Source organism: Sciurus carolinensis, chromosome 6 (genome assembly GCF_902686445.1).
Source record: "Sciurus carolinensis chromosome 6, mSciCar1.2, whole genome shotgun sequence".
Classification (NCBI taxonomy): Eukaryota; Metazoa; Chordata; class Mammalia; order Rodentia; family Sciuridae; genus Sciurus; species Sciurus carolinensis.
In genome coordinates this window covers 137,517,973-137,536,391 of record NC_062218.1, presented here as the reverse complement: position 1 = coordinate 137,536,391, position 18,419 = coordinate 137,517,973, and the positions used below count along the sequence as shown (strand labels likewise).

At 49.5% G+C, this 18,419-nt stretch overlaps 1 protein-coding gene across 2 annotated transcripts; it reads right to left on the bottom strand.

The window, feature by feature from the left end:
- Positions 1 to 3,833: 3,833 nt before the first annotated feature.
- Positions 3,834 to 12,951, bottom strand: Shroom1 (shroom family member 1). 2 transcript variants are annotated; one of them, XM_047556849.1, is made up of 8 exons: positions 12,246 to 12,946; positions 6,768 to 7,726; positions 6,634 to 6,689; positions 6,211 to 6,480; positions 5,462 to 6,001; positions 5,234 to 5,360; positions 4,850 to 5,122; positions 3,834 to 4,729 (listed from the first exon to the last, which is right to left on the bottom strand). In XM_047556849.1, the coding sequence occupies exons 2-8, from the start codon at positions 7,689 to 7,691 to the stop codon at positions 4,397 to 4,399; spliced, it is 2,523 nt and encodes an 840-aa protein (XP_047412805.1). In that variant the 5' UTR covers positions 7,692 to 7,726; positions 12,246 to 12,946; the 3' UTR covers positions 3,834 to 4,396. The 2 variants fall into 2 exon arrangements, with proteins under 2 accessions (XP_047412805.1, XP_047412806.1); XM_047556850.1 differs by lacking the exon at positions 5,462 to 6,001 and having other exon boundaries at positions 12,246 to 12,951.
- Positions 12,952 to 18,419: the final 5,468 nt, after the last annotated feature.

Here is an 18,419-nt window from a genome sequence, read left to right as displayed (position 1 = left end):
CTGGTTTATGGATTTACTCAATATGATCACCATATCAGTATTTGCATACATAAATAATTCACTGTACTAGGAAAAATGTATTCCCACAAAAGGGAAATTATCCTGTTCTGTACATGAAATAACTAGTTAAAATAGAAGCAACAATTGTCTTTCTTAACTCACATTGCTCTAGCATTCCTATTCAACCTGTAAGACCTAAACTGTTGCCATTCACCCAGGATGGGGGCAGGGTTGAAACCCCTGAACACAGGGTTATAAAGCTTGACCCACCCAGGATCCATATTCTCCCCATTTTTGACCTTTACCTGAAGAAATTCTGTGACTACTGCAAATGGTTTCATACATAAATTCTCTATGGCTCAGAAGATAACTTTTGCCTTGAACCCACCTGACTGGTTATAAACTGAGCCACCTCTGCCCTAGACCCTAGAGAGCAGAGGTAGCCAGAGGTAAGTGTGCCTATCTGCAAGAAGAGAGAAGCGGGAAAGAGAAGCAGACCTCTCCCAAGTAGGAAAAAAATTCCTCCTAGTGGGAAATGCGTGTTCATGTAAATATCAAAGACAACAAATAAACACTTTTTCTGACCAGCTAAGAGGCAGCTAGGCCCTGACAGTAACTCTATGAGGTCTCGACGAGGATGTCTTTATAGCAAGTGCCCTTCTCACCTAAACACGCCCCCAAATTCCCCTTTCACCTCTTCTCTTCAAGGTCTTCAACTACATTTGACCTAAATTTTCTCTTAAGCTTCTGATTTACATCTGAATGAACAGCTCGGCAATTTGCTCCCGAGAGGATCCCTGAGGTTTACCCAGTCGCTCAGGGAGGTACGCTGTGTGCCGAGCAGGATGTTCAAGACAGATTGCCCGCTGGTTTGGAGCACCGCGGAACACTGTTTTCCCATTCTGCTTCCAATTTACAGTCTGAAGGTAAAAAGTACACTGATTAAATCCTTATTAGGAGGAGCAGCGGGGGCGGCAGGAGGAGAGCAGAGGAGACGACGGCGGGGCTGCCGGTTGCCTGGCAACCATCCCAGCAGAAGCCGAAGCTCCTTCAAGGCCCCAGGGCCTCGTCTCAGGCAGGCAGGGGTGGGAGGCGACAAGGAGTCACGGATGCGGGCGGTTAATGGAGGGGGGCGGCAGAAACCCCAATAGCAATCGTGTAACACTCTTTTCCACCCTGGGAATCTGTGCAAGGCCTTTTGTGATACCGATGCTCAAGATCGACACCCCCGGCTTCCCTCCCCTGTACTTCTCATTAGCCAACCACTTCCAGCAAAGGCCTTGCGGCAAAGGAAAGCGAGCCAGCCTTTCCCTGCCTGGCTAGCCAGAATTTCCTTCTGACAGAAGCAAAAGGCTTAGCTCCAGTTTTCAGGCCCAGTAAGGTCACTGCTCTGCCGGGCATGGCAAAGTCCATGTGGCTACCCAGAGTGTGCTAGCTGGAGAGGCTGCGGGTGGTAACCGTGTGGGTAGCTTTCACCTTAAAGAGAAGAGTGCCCTCTGCTGGCAGTATCCTAGAGGGTCAATTCACGGGGCTTCAGGTCCCCCAAAAGTCTTAAGGTCTGTGTTGACAATACAGAACATCTTTGATGAACTCATTCTTGCTCTCTGAAGGAATAAGGACATGGAAAGGAGAAAAATGGGCAGGAAGGACAGGCAAGCCAGAAGGACTGGAGCAGAAAGAATGATCCCACTGTGGGGCTTCTCTTGACCTAGAAAGGTTGAGCACAGAAGTTTCATATTCCCCCATGGAAAAACCAGCACAGAACCAAAGTTCAGTTTAATCAAAAGATGACCGACACCCCTACCTCCATACCCATGCGCTCAATGCCTAACCCAGACTGGAAGTGCTTTATCTGAAACATGCAATTCCCATTGACTTAATAGACAATGGTTAAATGTGTTTCTAAGAACACCATAGTGGGAGAGTACAAGGGAGGACTATACAGGACAAAAGGAAGAAATTAGTAGCTTCCATCCATAATGCACTTCTGAGCGAACTTGCTCCTCTGAGGACCTTGGAACTGAGACCCTGCCCACAGTGTTCAAAGGAGAGAAGCAAAGCATAATGTTAGAACCTGCAATGGCCTCAGCAGGAGCCCCATATGTTTTTTATAAGGAGGCACAATGTGAGCATTGTTCTGTGCTCAATAGCACAACTGTTATAACTAATGCTTTTGGTATGAATACAACCATTTAAAATTCCCAACCAGTTGCACTTAGTGACAATACACATCAGAAAACAAGCCCAGAAGCAGAGATTTCTCACTTTAGGGTCAGTTGGCTTTAAATACACATACACATGCCTTTTAATATGACCAACTTCCAAAAATATCCTTAACCTTTGTAGAACAATATCCTTGTCTCTGGTATTTGCAGCTATAACACTGGAACATTTTAACATGTGCAAACTTAACTGCTTCTATGTACATAGAGCCGATGCACAACTGGTGGGGACTTTGTTCTATGTCTCATACCACCTCAGCCCACCCACAGATGAGTCTGTTTGGTGTACAACTGCAGCTGCCTCTCCAGGCCCTCTGTTCCCACATGGAGGGTCTCCAAGTCCCACTCCTCCTCTTCAGCTTCTACCCTCAACTACCCTCACTGCCCTCCTTAGGCCTGGCTGACTCAGTGGGGATCTCTGAAAAAGAACTGGGTAAGCTCAGTTTTGTTGATTTATTGAGGTGGAGTCTCATTATGTTGTCTAAGCTGGTCTCGAATTTGTGGTCTCAAGCAAATCTTCTCATTTCAACCTCCCAAGAGCTGGTTCTGTAGATGTGGACCATGGTCCCCAGCTTCAAGTTTTGAGCTGGAAGAGGAAAGTTGTTTCAGAGTCTTGGAATGAAAATTCCTAAATATCCAAGTGTACTGGGCATTTATCAAGGTTTTTAGGCAGCAAAGATCTGTACCCATGTTCAATTTGGGGAAATTCCCTATCCCTTGAGTATTAAAGGGAGGTAGTACTCCAACTTCTATAGTGAAGTTGGGAGGGTCTGGTTAAAACCAGCTAAGGAGACCTGGACTCAGCTGATCAGACCTAGGCTTTTGTGGTAGTGATGCAGTCAACACAATTACTGTAATGGCAGTGGTATTTATTTAGAGCCCAGTGTCCACCTGGTCCCTTCTACTTTCTTTCTTTTTAAAATTTTTATAGATTGCATTTTGATTCATTGTACACAAATGGGGTACATCATTTCATTTTTATGGTTGTGCACGATGTAGATTCACACCATTCGTGTAATCATACATGTACATAGGGTAATGTTGTCTGTCTCATTCCACCATTTCTCATACCCCCCTCCCTCTCATTTCCCTCTACGTAATCTAAAGGTCCTCCATTCTTCTTTCACCCCCCCACTTCCCCATGCCTATTATATATCATCATCCACTTATCAGGGAAAACATTTGGCCTTTGTTTTGGGGGGTTGGCTTGTTTCACTTAGTATGATATTCTCCAATTCCATCCATTTATCTGCAAATGCTGTATTATTATTCTTTATGGCTGAATAATATTCCATTGTGTATATATACCATAGTTTCTTTATCCATTATCTGTTGAAAGGCATTTAGGTTGGTTCCACAATCTAGCTACTTTGAATTGAGCCACATTGATGTGGCTGTGTTACTGTAGTATGCTAATTTTAAGTCCTTTGGGTATTAACCGAGGAGTGGGACCTTCTACTTTCAATCCTGGTTCTCCAGTCTTCCTGATATTACCAGACCTATATTCTGCCAAGTCCCTCTTCTGCTCTGGTCAGCCAAGACTGGGGCCTATAGGTATTAGGATTAAATCCAAGGCCTTGAGCATTGTAAGCAAGCACTCAACCACTGAGCTACCTCCTCAGCTTTTAAAAAATTTTTATTTTGAGACAGAAGTTGCCCTGACTGACCTTTAGCTGTGATCTTCCTTCCTCATCCTCCTAAGTAGCTGGGATTACAGGGGTGGGCCAGCTCCACTCTCTGGTAGATGCATTTGTAAACAAGACCCCTTCCCTTCCCTCTTTTCTCTATTTGTGTGCAGGATGGACACGCACACACACACACACACACACACACACACACACTCTATTAGAAACTTTTATTGAAAAAATAAAATAAAAGGTCATTTTGTATCTTAAATTGAAGTGCTCCTCAGACTTGTCTCCTCTTTCTCCAACCAACCCTAACTGAGCCCCTTTCTTCACAATAATGGGGAATATTGCTGTTTTTAAGATCCTTAATTGCCCAATAACCACGAGACTTGGGTAAGGTCGCATGAGAACCCTGGGAAGGAGTAGCCTGGGAAAGCAACCAGTCTGGGTCCCCTCTGGCTTCCTCAAGGGAAAGCACCCAATAATCCAGCATGGCCCCAGCTGTGTGGGTGAGGCAGGGGCAGTGCCCCATCCTGCCACCTATAACTAGATAGAGGAAGGAAGGAAGGATGGTTTATCCCGAGGACAGGTCCCTGGGGTCCAGGACCGCCTGGGAGAAAGGGGACGATGGCTGAAGTCACTCCCAAGGGTGTCTAGTTGGTTCTGAAGGAGCCGGACACGTTCATCCAGGCTGCGCTGCTGGGCCAGAATGGTGGCCTTGCCTGTCAGCAGCTCACTGTAAGAACGCAACTCCTCCGCAGACAGTGCCCTCGCCAGCGCCTCACGCAGGGCGCGCTCACGCCGTGCCACGTGCTCCTTCAGCTCCTTGGCATCTTCTTGCTGCCGTTGTAGAAGCCCAAGTCGCTGCAGCAGAGAGGCCTAGAGCAGCAGGGAGAGGATGCTGTGAGCGCAGGGAGGCGCCACAGCTCCTGGGATGGTTTCAGCCAGACTCAGAAACCCCGCCCCGCTCAGTTCTCTCCCAGTCTGAACCCCCTTTACCTGCTCGTCGGGGTCACCATCTGAGTCCACCCGGGCTAAGGCACAGTGCACACGGGCCAGGCGACTGCCCAGCAGCAACAGGAGGCTAAGGACGCGCTCTAGGTCGGCCATGAACCGGCTGAACCGCTCCAGTTCCTGGGGCGCACAGACCCGGCCCACTACGGATTCCAGAGCCACCCTGCGTCTGGTCCACTCTTGGGCCGCACCTTGTAGCCTCTCCTCCTGGACGTGAAGGTCCTGCAGCATCTTTTGGAGAAGGCCAACTAGCTCCACCTACAGGGAAGACCTGGGTACTCAAGGCCAGGGCTGGGCCTCTGACTTCTCAGCTCAATCGCTGGTTTCTTGCCCCCTCACCCCAGCGTTCACCAGCACCTCCACACTCACTTTCTTGGCCTGGATGCTGTTGTTTGATGCAGGGAGTCCCTGGGCACTAGGACGGTCAGGCACAGGATGGGAGGGAGAGTTTTCAGGCCGTATCTCTTTCTGAGAAGTTGGCAGGAGCTGGGTAAAGCTGAATTGATAGGACATGGGGACAAAGTCAGAACTCCCTGGGCTGTCCTGCCCCAGAATGTAGAGGCTTAGAATCCTGAGTCCCTGGTGCCTCCCACTCACCCTGGCTCAGAAGCACCAGCAGTCTCCTCCCCAGCTTCCCCACAGGCTGGCCTCATTGCAGCCCAGACTTCTGCTAAAGGAATCAGCCCATCCAGCAGGCCCAGGGGTGGCTCTGGGCATGGCTGGGAGGCAAGAGTGTCACTTAGAGAGGGATCTAGTCTGGCCAGCTCCTGAACCAGCTCCTCAAGACGTTGACCTGGCCATGTTGGCCTGGAACCATGCTGGCCAGTACCCCAGGCCAGGGAAGTGTGGTGAGGGGACCCTGGGTTACCATTGCCTGAAGGTCCCAGGACATCGACTGCAGGGTGGTCAACAGTAAGCAGTCCACTGGGGTCAATAATTGAGATGTCACCATTTGCAGTCCCAGGGGGGGTACAGCTTGTGGGCCTGCAGATACCCACAGAACCATTCATCTCCTGCCAGCAGTCATCTGCCCCTGGAGTCCCTGGACACTTGTGCAGGGAACACTCTGGGGGGACTGAAGCCTGGCTAGCCCTTTGGCCCGAGCCAGTTCCACACTGCTGGTCAGAGGCACAGACACTGGAAACATAAGAGACACTGAATCAGAAAAAACTTTGGCCTCAGACAAATGACCTTCAAGGGCTGACTTCCTCCATCCCCACCCCCACCCCCACCACCTGGTCTTCCAGGATCCAGGTAGGAGAGGGTTCCCTGCCCCTCTGGCATTTTCTAGAGATGTATGTGTGAGGGGAATGTCTCACTCTGCTTGGAAGCAAAAGGGCATTTACCTGGTTGGAAATCTCTGGGGGACATGGGAGTCTGGAGGTGATCTCATTCCGACATGCAGGGTTTCTTCAAGGAACACTTCATCATTAGGAAGGGAGGGAAGCCAAGCAGATGCAGACTCCATGTAGATCTCTGAGACCCTCTGCTCACACTTGGCAGGGCTGCTCTGGGGGTCCTCTGCAGGATGCATCAGTGCAGCTTCCTTCTGAGTCAAGAATTGGGAGGCAGGGATCCCCCACTGACCACAGTGACCAGGAAGGAAATTCTTCGTGCTGCATCAGGGAGATAATAAGGTGTGCAGTTTTCAAAAGACATAAGGCTCAAAATGATGGCTGGTTGGAGGGTCTGGCAGGCTCCTTTCCTAAGCAAGAGCTGTAAAAGCAGCCTCCCACAACTTCATTCCCAGAGTGACCCATGTGTCTCACCTGGAAAGTTTGGTCTGAAACATCGATCTGGGATTTTCTGCTGCTTGGGAAACAGCCTGGAAATATGAGCAGTCTACTGAAATGTGGCCGTCTCCCACATGCTCCCCTCCCCCACAAGCCAGCATCCTCTCTACCTGGACAGTGGCTCTGGTCCCTCCTGGACTTCTCCAGGGGCCCAAGACGTCTCCAGAAGCGCTCTGACTTCGACTGGCAGACCTACAGGCATCGCCGAGCTTCATGGACCGGGAGTCCAGCTCCCCTGCGTTTGGGCGTTGGGCTTCCGGCAACCCTTTGGCCCCAGCCCACGCCCCACGCTGCAACTCCCGGGGCTCAGGACTCAAGCATTTCCCCGCCGGCCCACCACCCCGACCCACGCGATCCAACTTTCCTGGCTCTGAGAAGCACCATTTCCGCTGCTGATCGGCGAGGCGCCCCGGACCAGGGGTTCCTGGCGCGGGAGCCCGGGAGCGCACGGAGCCCACCTCCCCGCCCGGGTGGCTAAGCGAGGCGGAACGCGGGTGCGCAGTGGGGGGCCGCGCGAGGACAGCTGGCCGCAGGCGGGTGGGCAGGCTCATGCGGAGCTCCTTGCGCTGGAAGGATGTCTCCCGGAGCACACGCCGCTGCGCGCCCTGCAATCGCTGGCGGTAGGCGGCCCGGGAGGCTGGCGGGCTGGGTGGCTCGGCTGCCCGCTCCCCGGCCTCAGCCTCCGCCGCCAGCGCGTATAGCAGCGGGGTGGCCTGTCTGCTGAGTGGCCCCAAGGTTCCCTGGACCTCTGGGGGCCGTGGGCCACAGCACGCGGCAACAGCTGGCCGGGGCCGCTGCGCTGTGGGAGAATCGGCGTCCGGCGGGGCGGGGGACGGGCCGCCCCAAACCACGCGCACGTATTCCCAGTCTAGGTAAGGCGTGCTAGGTGACGGTGTGCGTGCCTCAGGGCCACCAGAGGCAGCTGAGAAAGAACTATAGGCAGAGTCGGCGCGAGTGGACAGTCGCCGTAAGTCTAGGCTTCGTGTGGATGAGGCTGGGGAGGCGCGGTCGTCCCCAGAACCCAGGGCCTCCATGGCTGTGCAGAAGGAGCGAACTGGTTGCGTGAGTCCTGGAAAAACAGGTGAGGTGGTGAGTGAGGAGTGAGGAGTTTCAGGTAAGGGCTAGGACAGACTAGCTGGCCCCTTCACCAGAGAGGCTTACATGTCCCTTTCCTGGACACACGGTTCATAGGCTGACACTATTTTGGCAGAGTAACCTTGGGGTCAGGATGGCCTGGGCAGTAAGACCAGTCCCAGGGAGCAGCTCTGGCGGTTGAGGGCCTATGCTCAGGCGAAGCAATTGGCCGTTAGCCCATTCCCTGCGGGGACGTCTAGCGGAGGCCTCTACTCTGGAACCTCCTGCAGCGCTGAGAACATACCCATGCACCAACCCCAACCCTGTCCCACCCAGGCTGCTTCCTGGCCACTCTGTTAGCTTCTCCACGTGATCTTTGCCTCATAAACAATGTCGAGAATGTTCTCAGATCACAGAGAAGCCAAGAAAAGGAGGGGGGATTTAGAGGGCAGGGGCAACTTCACAGCCTTTCTCCCTCCTTCTGTGCCCATTATATTCTTATAATTTATATGCTTCATATAAATATTTATCTCGATCCTCACTACTGTCTGCATTTTATAGATGAGGACCCTGAGATTATGAGGGGAAAATTATTTGTTCAGGGGCACACAGCTGGTAAGTGGCAGAGCCCTGGCTGGAATCTGGGCATGCCTCCAAGCTCACTGCAGCCAGAATCAATTTCCTAGAGGCAAACCCTGCTGGAAACCAGTTTACCATGCCCTTTCCCCAACAAAGCTCAAACTTCATGTGGGAAATGTTGCCTCCCCACAAACTATTGGCAGATTCCAGAATACGCTCTCTATTTCTGAGATTCTGCCTTTTGTCTGAGAATGACCAGCTGACTCCCACCCCTTGCCCTGGTTTTCTTGCTTCCCCTAATGGACTAAGCTTACAGGTCTCCTTGTATTTGGGGATCCCCACGTCTTGAGTGCCCTCCATCCCAGCATTCACCACCCTGCACTATAATTGTTTGCTTGCCATTCCCTCCCCCATTCCCACCACTGAGCTTCCTGAGGACAGGCCCTGCCCTTATTCATCACTCAGTGCCTGACCCAGTGCTTGGCACGCAGTCAATGTTAAATAAATATTTGTCGAATGGCAGGGGAAGGAACATATTGCAGGGAGGAGATGTAGGGGTGGCATTGGTTGAGAAGGAAGAGGGCTTCTTGCTTCTGCCCATGCTTCTCCCCTCCCTAGCAATCTTTTCTGAAGAAGGAACAGAATGGTTGAACCACTTGCCACCATGGACACTGGCCAACCAGGTTACTCATCTATTTTTAGGAACAAGGTGGGCAGGCACAGCAGGAGTGGCTGGAAAGAGATACCTTCCTAGTGCTGGGAGAGGGAGCAAGGGGAAGAGGTGGATGTGTGTGCCTGGGTCAGGGTCACCGCAGTTTTTTGTTTGTTTGTTTGTTTGTTGGTACAGGGGATTGAACTCGGGGGCACTTAACCACTGAGCCACATCCCCAGTACTTTTATTTTATATATTTTATTTTGAGACAGGATTCCACTAAGTTACTTAGGGCCTTGCTAAGTTGCTGAGGCTGACTTTGAACTTTCAATCCTCCTGCCTCCACCTCCCCAGTTGCTGGGATTACAGGTCTGCACCCCTGCACCCAGCTGACAGCAGCTTTGAGGCTTGGGAACCTGGGTCTCCCAATAACCTAGGAGGGGAGCTTATCTTTCCCAAGATGCTTGGTGGAGAGTGCAGAGAGATTATGGTGACCCACAGCTGGAGATCAAAAAAGTAGGCTCATTTGAGCCTCCCAGACACTATTTGTAATTCAGAGTCACCATCCACCCACCACCTTGAGACCCAGGATACTACAGATTGCTGGTGAGGCTAGGTCAGGGAGTTAGTGATGGGAGGATATAGTACTCCTAAAAGGGAGAAGCAATGCCTGCAACATTTCCAGTGAGGGCTTTCAGCAGACCTGGAGCCACAACATCTGATGTCACCCACCTGGGGGCATTACTGTGACCACTAAGCCCAACCCTGCAGATTGATCTCATACTTAGGCTTGGGATCATGTTTTGCAAAATGTTTCTACTCCTTAAACAAGAATCTACTCTGAGTAACAGCTCCTAAGAAAACAATCACCTCCTCTAGGAAGTCTACTCTTGCTACTCGAACAGCAGCTCTCTCTCTTCCTAATCCTTCTAAGCCCAGTTCATGGGCTGACTCATGCCACCCATTCCTGCCTATGTTGGCTGCAAACAGGCAGGGATGACCAGATACAAAGATACTTTCTCAAAAGAGGTCATGAAAATTGTTAGGTGTGGTGGTGCCTGTAATCTCAGCTGCTCAGGAGGCTGAGGCAAGAGGAGTACAACTTAATGAGACTCAAAACAAAAAATAAAATTAAAATTTAGAAAGGGCTAGGGGTGCAACTCCAGAAGCTGAGACAAGAGTATCAAAAATTTGAGGCCAACCTCAGCAAATTAGTGAGACCCTGCCTCGAAATAAAAAATAAAAAAGAGGGACTGGGGATGTAGCTCAGTGGTAAAGTATCCCTAGGCTAAATCCCCAATACCTACCCCCCAAAAAAAAGAACTGGGGGTATAGTTCAGTGATCCTGGGTTCAATCCCCAATATGGAAAAAGAGGCCATGAAAATCTATCTGTTTTGGAGTTACTGTGTTAACAAAGGATTCTGAATTTATCAGATAAAAAGAACTTGAATGGACGATAAAACATGTGTATACTTGTCTGTTTCCTTATCAATCCTAACTTGTCTTGAGGATGTTTTTACATTGATGGCCCCAGTAGGTTAAAGTCCACACAGGGTGGATGGTCACATTAGGCTTTTTGCAGAACCAGCTATATCACCATGGCCCAGCTGCTTTGGTGTATGTTTGGGACCCTCAGTACAGGACCAGGGAGCTTTCACATTCATCTGGTTACGTACAGGGAGCCTCTTGCAGTCCAGTCAGCCCCTGTGGCTGGACAGAGAAGCCATATACTAGAGGTCCCAGCCTCAGCACTAGTGTCAGGTGAGGTGAGCAGCAGAGCCTTGTGCCTATTGATGAACTGAAACCCAGAGGCTTCATTTTACCAAGACTCACTAGAGCAAGGGGACACCATGAAATCCCTGCTAGGAAACCACCAGATAAGGGCCCGGGGAGAAGGGAAACATTCCACAAGAACATTCCACTCATCCAAATGAAGGAGCAAGAGAGGAAGAGAAGACAAATATGAGTTCAGGGTTCAGAGCTAGAGGTCTGGGGGATGGAGGTGCCAATCTGGAAGGAGGAAGCTGGGATTGAAGACTGGACAAGGGGTCCAGTGCTCATTCATTCTGGGGCCTATCGGCCTTTCCATGTCTGTGGCAAGTCTGGCAACAGTTGGAATGTGGGTCTGGAGCTCTGCAAAGAGGGTGGGCCAGAAATCCCAGGATTTTAGAGGATGTTGGAGAAATCCACGAAGACAGTTTCCTATGGATAAAATCACACCAAAGCAATGGGAGCAAATACAGGTAAAATGACCAGAAAGGTGCAGGAGAACGGACAACCTCAAATGCAACAAATTTCAGGATTAAATCGTCCCTTTCTCAAAGGCCACATCCCATTTGATCTGTCTGTGATGTGTTGTGCAAACCACCCTTCGGGTTTGGTACTCCCTGGGTTCGGGAGGCTCACTGTGGGGACGTTGAATGCACAGCCATCTCCCTGCCTGACTGAGTTCCTGGGTTCTGGACTGTGTCTTGAATTCCAGCATCCCAGGTTAGGTCCGACTGTCTGGGCCTTCTGGCAAGTTCCGCGACTCTCCGAGTCCCCAGCATCCCCCTCATTCTTCCAGCCCCACCATTCAGACAGAACACACCATGCAGTATCTGTGCTGCCGGTTTTGAGACTCAGTGGTCTCTACAGCCCAATCGTAGAGTCTCCAGAAACTCTAGCTCCCCACCGTGTGCAGGAAATGCGGGATGCTGGTGGCACCTGGGGAGGGGCCGCTGCGGGCGTGGATCGACCACGTTAACTGGTGCTTCAAGGTCTGGGAGTAAAGGCCCCAGAGAGGGTAGAGAGACTCAGGCTCTGGCGACCGCAGGGGGCGGCAGAGTCACGCCGAGCGGCTGGAGAGCGGATGGCCGTTGACCCGAACATTTCTTGGCCTTTCCTGTGGGGTTCACAGCCTGTGGGGCTCAGATCGCGGACACGGGGGGACCCGTTTCACCAGCTGCTCCGCGACTGAAGAGCAGTAACGGGGGGTCTCGGGGTAAGACTCCACAGTGTGCTTCAGTCACACGCAGAGCCCCCAACAGCAACTCCAGCCGGGTGGGTCTGTCCCTTCCCAGATCCCGGCAAAAGGTAAAGGCGCGCGGGGGCCTGACCACTCGCGTAACCAGACTGGACGCCGAGCGGGACCCCTTCAGACTGAACTACGCACCGCCTGCTCCCGACCCCGCAGCCACCGTCGCTGCCGGCCCCCACCCCTCTTAAACTCCGGGGCCTCCTCGTAGGAAGAAGACCCATGGACCCCGCCACCCGCCTCTATTCCCCGGCCCCGCGGCTTACCTGAAGCTCCAGCCGGAGATGCGCTCCTGGGCGCCCGCGGCCGCGCGGTGACATCAGAGCCAGGTTCCAGCTCCCCGACCCCACCTCCAGACTCTAGCCGCCGCCACAGGGGAGGCGCCACCTCCGGCCAAGAGGGGCGGGAGCGGAGCCACGGCACTGCCCCCGAGCCACCGCCCCTTCCTAGTGTCTGCTTACCCGCCTAGTCCAGGGCCGAGGGAGTGGACAATTTGTTCCCCCGCTGTGCACAGACCTCTTGCCCCAGGCCAGAGAAATGCGAGCGTAATGTGCAGAAAGACCACAGCGACTGCCACCCACTTTTAGCGCAGCTGACCGGACAAATCCTCAACCCCAGAGTCCCCAATGTGGGGAGGTCAAGACCCGGCCAGAGGTCCGCCCTCCAGCCTTTTCTCTCAAACTCGAGGAGAAAACGCGCCCAGGACTCGTGGCTCCAGCCTGTTTCTCTGAGTATGGTTTGGAAGGCAACAGCACCTTGACCAACTCTCCAGACCCGGCATTTCCAAAACCCTTCAAGCTCTTTGATGCCCACCGTGGCCTTTTGTCTACCATTCTTGTCCCCTTTGCATTTCATCCACTATCCAGAGGAGTCTAGTCCCTTCTGCCACTTGAAGGTGGTAGGAAGCCTGAAGACTGTTTCACCCCAGCTTCCCTAAGTGGGTCTTTTGTGTGCTAAACACATGCATACCTCCTAAGACTCTCAAGACCTTGACCTTTGGATGTCCTCCATACTCCAAAGCATGTTCTGCCTTTATCTGACACTATGCTTTCCCTGCTAAGACCTCTGCCTCTCCTGCCCCAGCTTGCCAAAACTCTGTCCTATGAATATCCACTCTGCCAAGAAATGCTCCTTTCCTGTAGAGTGCCCTTTGCTGAAACCCTTCAGCTCCCACGTCTCTCTGCTGCTCTCACTCTCCCAAAGGATGAGCATGCCTGGGGCAGGGACCATGCCCTCCCGTCATGGCAACGCTGGCAGATAAAGGTTTGTTTGTGGTGATAATTAGGACTCAGGCCAAGAGTGAAGGCTGCCATTTCCTGGGGCACTGAGATTCTGAAGAACTCTGACTTCCTGGGTCTTCAGGTGGGTGCAGGTAGCAGGCACCTGAGCCTGTCTACCAGCCCTGCTCCTTCAAACACCCATCTGGACTTGGGGGTCAACTTCCACTGAAGCTGGAACTTGGCTCTAAGACAGACACTCTGAACCTTTTGATTTTGAGAACTGGCCCTTTTGAAACTCTTGCTTCTTTGGGGCTAGTTTGTTCACTTTTAAATTTGCACAGAATTCATTGCACTTTTCCAAAGATAGAACTTTACAGGAAGTCTCTGCAAGAATGAAGTGCAGGGAGAATTGAACTCACCATCTCTTTGGGGACTGAACAGCCAAAGCCTCTGAGTCTGGGTGAGGACTGGCTGTCCTGGGGATGGAACCTTTGAGATCAACAGTTCCTGGGAAGGAATGCTGGGCTGTCACATTCCTAGTGAGTACACATATATCACCTTTTCCCTACAGAGACCAGGTGAAATCCCAGCCTCTGTTTGTTTTGATCATAATAACTCAACTTTTTCCCCCCATGGCTCATTCCAGGCCTGGGACCATGTGTTAGCTTTTTGTCATTGTGACCAAAATACCTGACACAAACAACATAAAAGAGGAAAAGTTTATTTTGGCTCATAGTTTCACAGGTTCAGTCCGTGGTCGTTTGGCTCCATTGCTTTGGACCTAAGATGAGGCAGAACAACACGACTGAAGGCCCTGGCAATGGGAAAGCACACAGGGAGGAAGGGGCTGGGAAGAAGAGGGACATTTCCAGGACACACCCCCAGTGACCTACTTCCTCCAACTTGGTCCCACCTCTGGGTAACCCATTCAGCTATCATGGATATACAGATGTGGGCAGAACCCTCATGATCCAATCATTACCTAAAAGCCCCATTTCTGAAACTTGCTGCATTAGGGCCATGGTTTCAAACATGAGACTTTGGGGGACATTCCAGAATCAAACCATAACAGACCATTCCATCGCTCCGTTCCTGATCTGTCCTCATTCAGATGTTACCCACACATCCTTGGATGAAAGAAACTTAAACAAGATGGATGGATATGGATTTCTCTCCTCTTCTACCAACTCCAGAGGACCAAACTTTGCTATTTCCTGGGACCAAGATGAAATTGTCCCTTAAGCTTCATTTTAGTCCCAAGAGCAGAAAATGGACCCCAACAGCATGACCCAGAGAGGATAACAACCTCCTCTGGTCCATGAATGGCCAGACTGTCCCTTTTGTGTTTATACCCTAAAAAGGGATGAGATAGTCTCCCCAAATCCCCACTCCTAGAAGTGCTTTACTGTTTAATCCATATTTCCCAGATCTCCATTTGTTAAGGGGTCACTTGGTCAGCGTTTTAAATGAAAGAACAATCCATTTCAGAGCTCTGGGCCCAAGGCTGCACAGGGAGGCTGCACGCTGGACTTGGCACAGAATTAGGTGACACCATGCTGTGTGCATGTGGGATGAATGCTGACTCTTGGCCCTGGAGAGAGAATAATGCCCCAACACTCACCTGGAAAACTTTCTGACCTTAGCTGGTAGATCTGATTAGTTACACAGAGGAGACTTTGCTCCAAAACCTCAGTGTGGGTATATCTGGCATCCATTGTGGTTCATGCATTATATTTTGGGAACACTGCTAGGGGTGAATGTAATCTCATGCAAACGTGCAACCACGCACAAGCATGAGCCAGCGCACACACACAGTAGTTAGCAGCTCAAGGGAAACATCACGAGAAGTAGAAACAAAACAATAACAAACAAGGTAGCAAGTTACTTTTGACTTTTCTGGCAGATCAACTAGCAAGACAAATGTTGCCATTAACTGGGCAACACCAAGGAATTCTGGGGCAAAGAACAATTGACAGTAGCTTTCTGGAAGTGGCAAAAATGGATTTACAGACAGGTTTATTGACCAATTTGAGTTTTTGCAATAAAACAGAGACAAAAAGATATCCTGCAATTTGGTGTATCCCAGGCATAGGAAAACCAGCATGGTAAGAAAGTGAATTCCAAAGTCTAGCAGACCTAAGTTTGAATGCCAGTAACTACATAACCCTGGAAATACCCCAACAACCACTGAGTCATATTCCCAGCCCTATTTTGTATTTTATTTATAGTCAGGGTCTAACTGAGTTGCTTAGTGCCTTGCCTTTGCTGAGGCTGGCTTTGAACTCTCCATCCTCCTGCCTCAGCCTCCAAAACTGCGGGGATTACAGGCATGCACCAGTGCACCCAGCAGCCACCAACCTTCTTGAAACTCCATTTTCTCATTTGTAAAACAGGGATACTACTACATAGCTTCCAGGTAAAGAGCAAATGAGATTTGATCTTATATATTCAGTGCCAGGTTCATAGTAGTCTATTGGCAAGTGGTATCAGTTATCATTTATAATTCCTCAATTGTGTTTGTCCTGTGAGGAACACACTCACAACTCAATTCCAGCCCTGGTTTTGTTTCTCAGTGTTTGTTTATACTAGGATTCCCCATAGTTGTTGTAACTCTTCTCCTAAACTTTGCTCACTGCTCCCCTCATAGAGCTGCAGTGATATATGAACTCTTCCTTTTGGAGGGGGGATCCCATGCTGTGTACATCTTGGGAAGACAGAGCCTCCTTCTCCCACTTTGAAAGCCATTCCAACCTCAGGGCTGGTCTGAGACCTGGACTTAACCAACTGATGTTCCTGCCAGAAGCTGGAACTCATATGAGTGACATAATGACACAGGGACAGGTTAGAAATGGTCAAGAGTTTGTGGTGGGGGCGGGGGTGGGGATAGCAGTGGTCATCTTAATCAGTTTCCTTCTCTTGCTGCACAGCCTTCTTTGGTTCTGTTTCATAACCTGATTCTCTAGCCAATTCTCTAGTCAATTCTATGAGCCACTGACCTTCTAAAACATTCCATCTGTGAATTGGTCAGGCAGAGGTGGTTGCTATTGCTTGAAACTAGGAAGTTTGTAATGCGGAACCAAGATATCATGTAAGGTTGGCATGCCTGTATTAGGCAGGGGCAAAATCTGGCCAGATTTAGGTATTTAGAGTCACTCTTTCCCTGTGAGAAGCAACTACCAGGCAAACAGGCTAGAGAGATCTCCCATAGCTGCCTTGGATTCAGTGTCTGCCCTTTGATGTGGCTGGAAACCCTCTTAAAAGTCTTAAACTCAAAACTAGCAACTCAGGAAACAGGATAAAGCACCATAGGAGAAACACAAGGCAGGCAAGTTCAAAGTCATAAACATTTGCTATAAAAATGAAAACAAGATTTCCCTTGATAAACATGAAATCAAAGGCAAGAAAATGTGGAGATTTGTTGCTTTTTCCTATTCCTGTTCTAAGAAGGGTTGACCTAGATTCTGTTCACACCAACATGGATCAGAACACTAAACTAATATCAGACAGGGTAGACCTGTCTGGATACCCAGAGGTAATCCCATAGCTGCCCCTCACAAGGGACTGGTCACCTGCTGAAGTTTCCTTTTTTCTTTTTCTCCCCTATGAGGAAATGTCCCTGCTGAGGTGCACAGCCCGGAACCAAGTCAACTCTAGCGAAGCCTTCCTCAAGATTCCCAAGAAAGTCTCACTGTTCTCTGCTGGGTACCTAATACCACATAGTGAACTATATGGTCATTTAGTTTTCTGTCTGCTCCATTAAATAGAGTGAGCACTTTAAAGGGCAGGACCTTGCCTAAGTAGTACCAGGCTCAGAAGTAACATCAGTGCTTGTTGAATGATTGCAAGTGTGAGATACCCAACCCCATGTGAATGACTGGGTCATTCCTCCATTCTGTGAGTTCACAGTCGCTTGCAACATTGCAAGGATGCCCTTGGCCTTCAAGACCTGGGGATTAGCATGTGCATATGTGTGGGTATGAGTGTGGGTATGAGTGTGTGTGTGTGTGAGAGAGAGAGAGAGAGAGAGAGAGAGAGAGAGACATGAGGGAAAGTTCCTACAAACAGCATTTTAGGTACCAAACAGAAGTGAATGGAGTGAATAAAAGCACTTATATAATCAGCAAGTACCTTTGTGCCAAGCGACCCAAACTTAAAGTGAGAAGCAGAAGACACATGTCCTAGGAGCCAGAAATCAGAGCATCCTTCCTTCCACTGAGAGCCATTGCTGGTGACCATCTCTACCTGGCATCAACCACCAGTGGAAAGCTCGGTGGCTCATTGTCAGCCCTCATTGGAGGAGCAAACTTTTAAAGCAACATTTGATCCTTCAGGACTCCATAGTTCCTGCTTCACTGTCTCCTTTTGGTGGTTTTAACAAAAAGATGTGACTTACCACACCTGAAGAGGTTGCTTTCTTTTCAGAAAGATTGCTCCAGTCACTCTTTCAGGCACAGCAATGAGAAGTCTAGGGAGCCACTGCCAGGAATGGAAGCAAGGATTTTTTCAAGAGAGTTAATTTGGATTTCCAAATCCTCTTCATCGTTTTTGAGATTGGATTAATAACCTTTATTCCAGATGGCAGTAGTTCCTAGCTTACAGTTATTCTGTGAACAAGGGCTCTTTTCAAAAACTTGGTAAAGTAGGGGAGAGAAAGGGGAAGTACTGGGGACTAAATTGGAGCAAATTATATTCCATGCTTACATAATTATGTCAAAATGAACCCCAATATTATGTCTAACGATAATGTGCTAATACATAAGTATTTTTTAAAAATCCTATAGTGACAAAAGCATTTTGTTTTTAAGAAAAAATAACTTTCAAATTAAATACTACTCATTTCACAACCATTTATATTCATATGTAGTTTCCCGAGCTTTGCAGATTAGATTGTGAAATTTTAAAAAAAAATAGTATCTATCATTTGTTCACCATTTGAATGTGTAAAAATTTGATTGTATCAGAACTGACAGTAAATACAATATTGGGAGGATTATTAAACACTGAGAATCTGAAAACAAAATAAAGTCAAACTGCAACCCTCTGGTCTTCTAGATCAGTGAGTGCTTTATCTAAATTTGATTCACCTTAGTAATGGAACAGTTTACAAATTCAACAATAAAAAGATGTATTATCCAATTGTTAAAAATAGGCTAAGAATTTAAATTTCTCCAAAGACAACATACAAATGGCCAAAAACACATGAAAAGATCCTGAAGATCA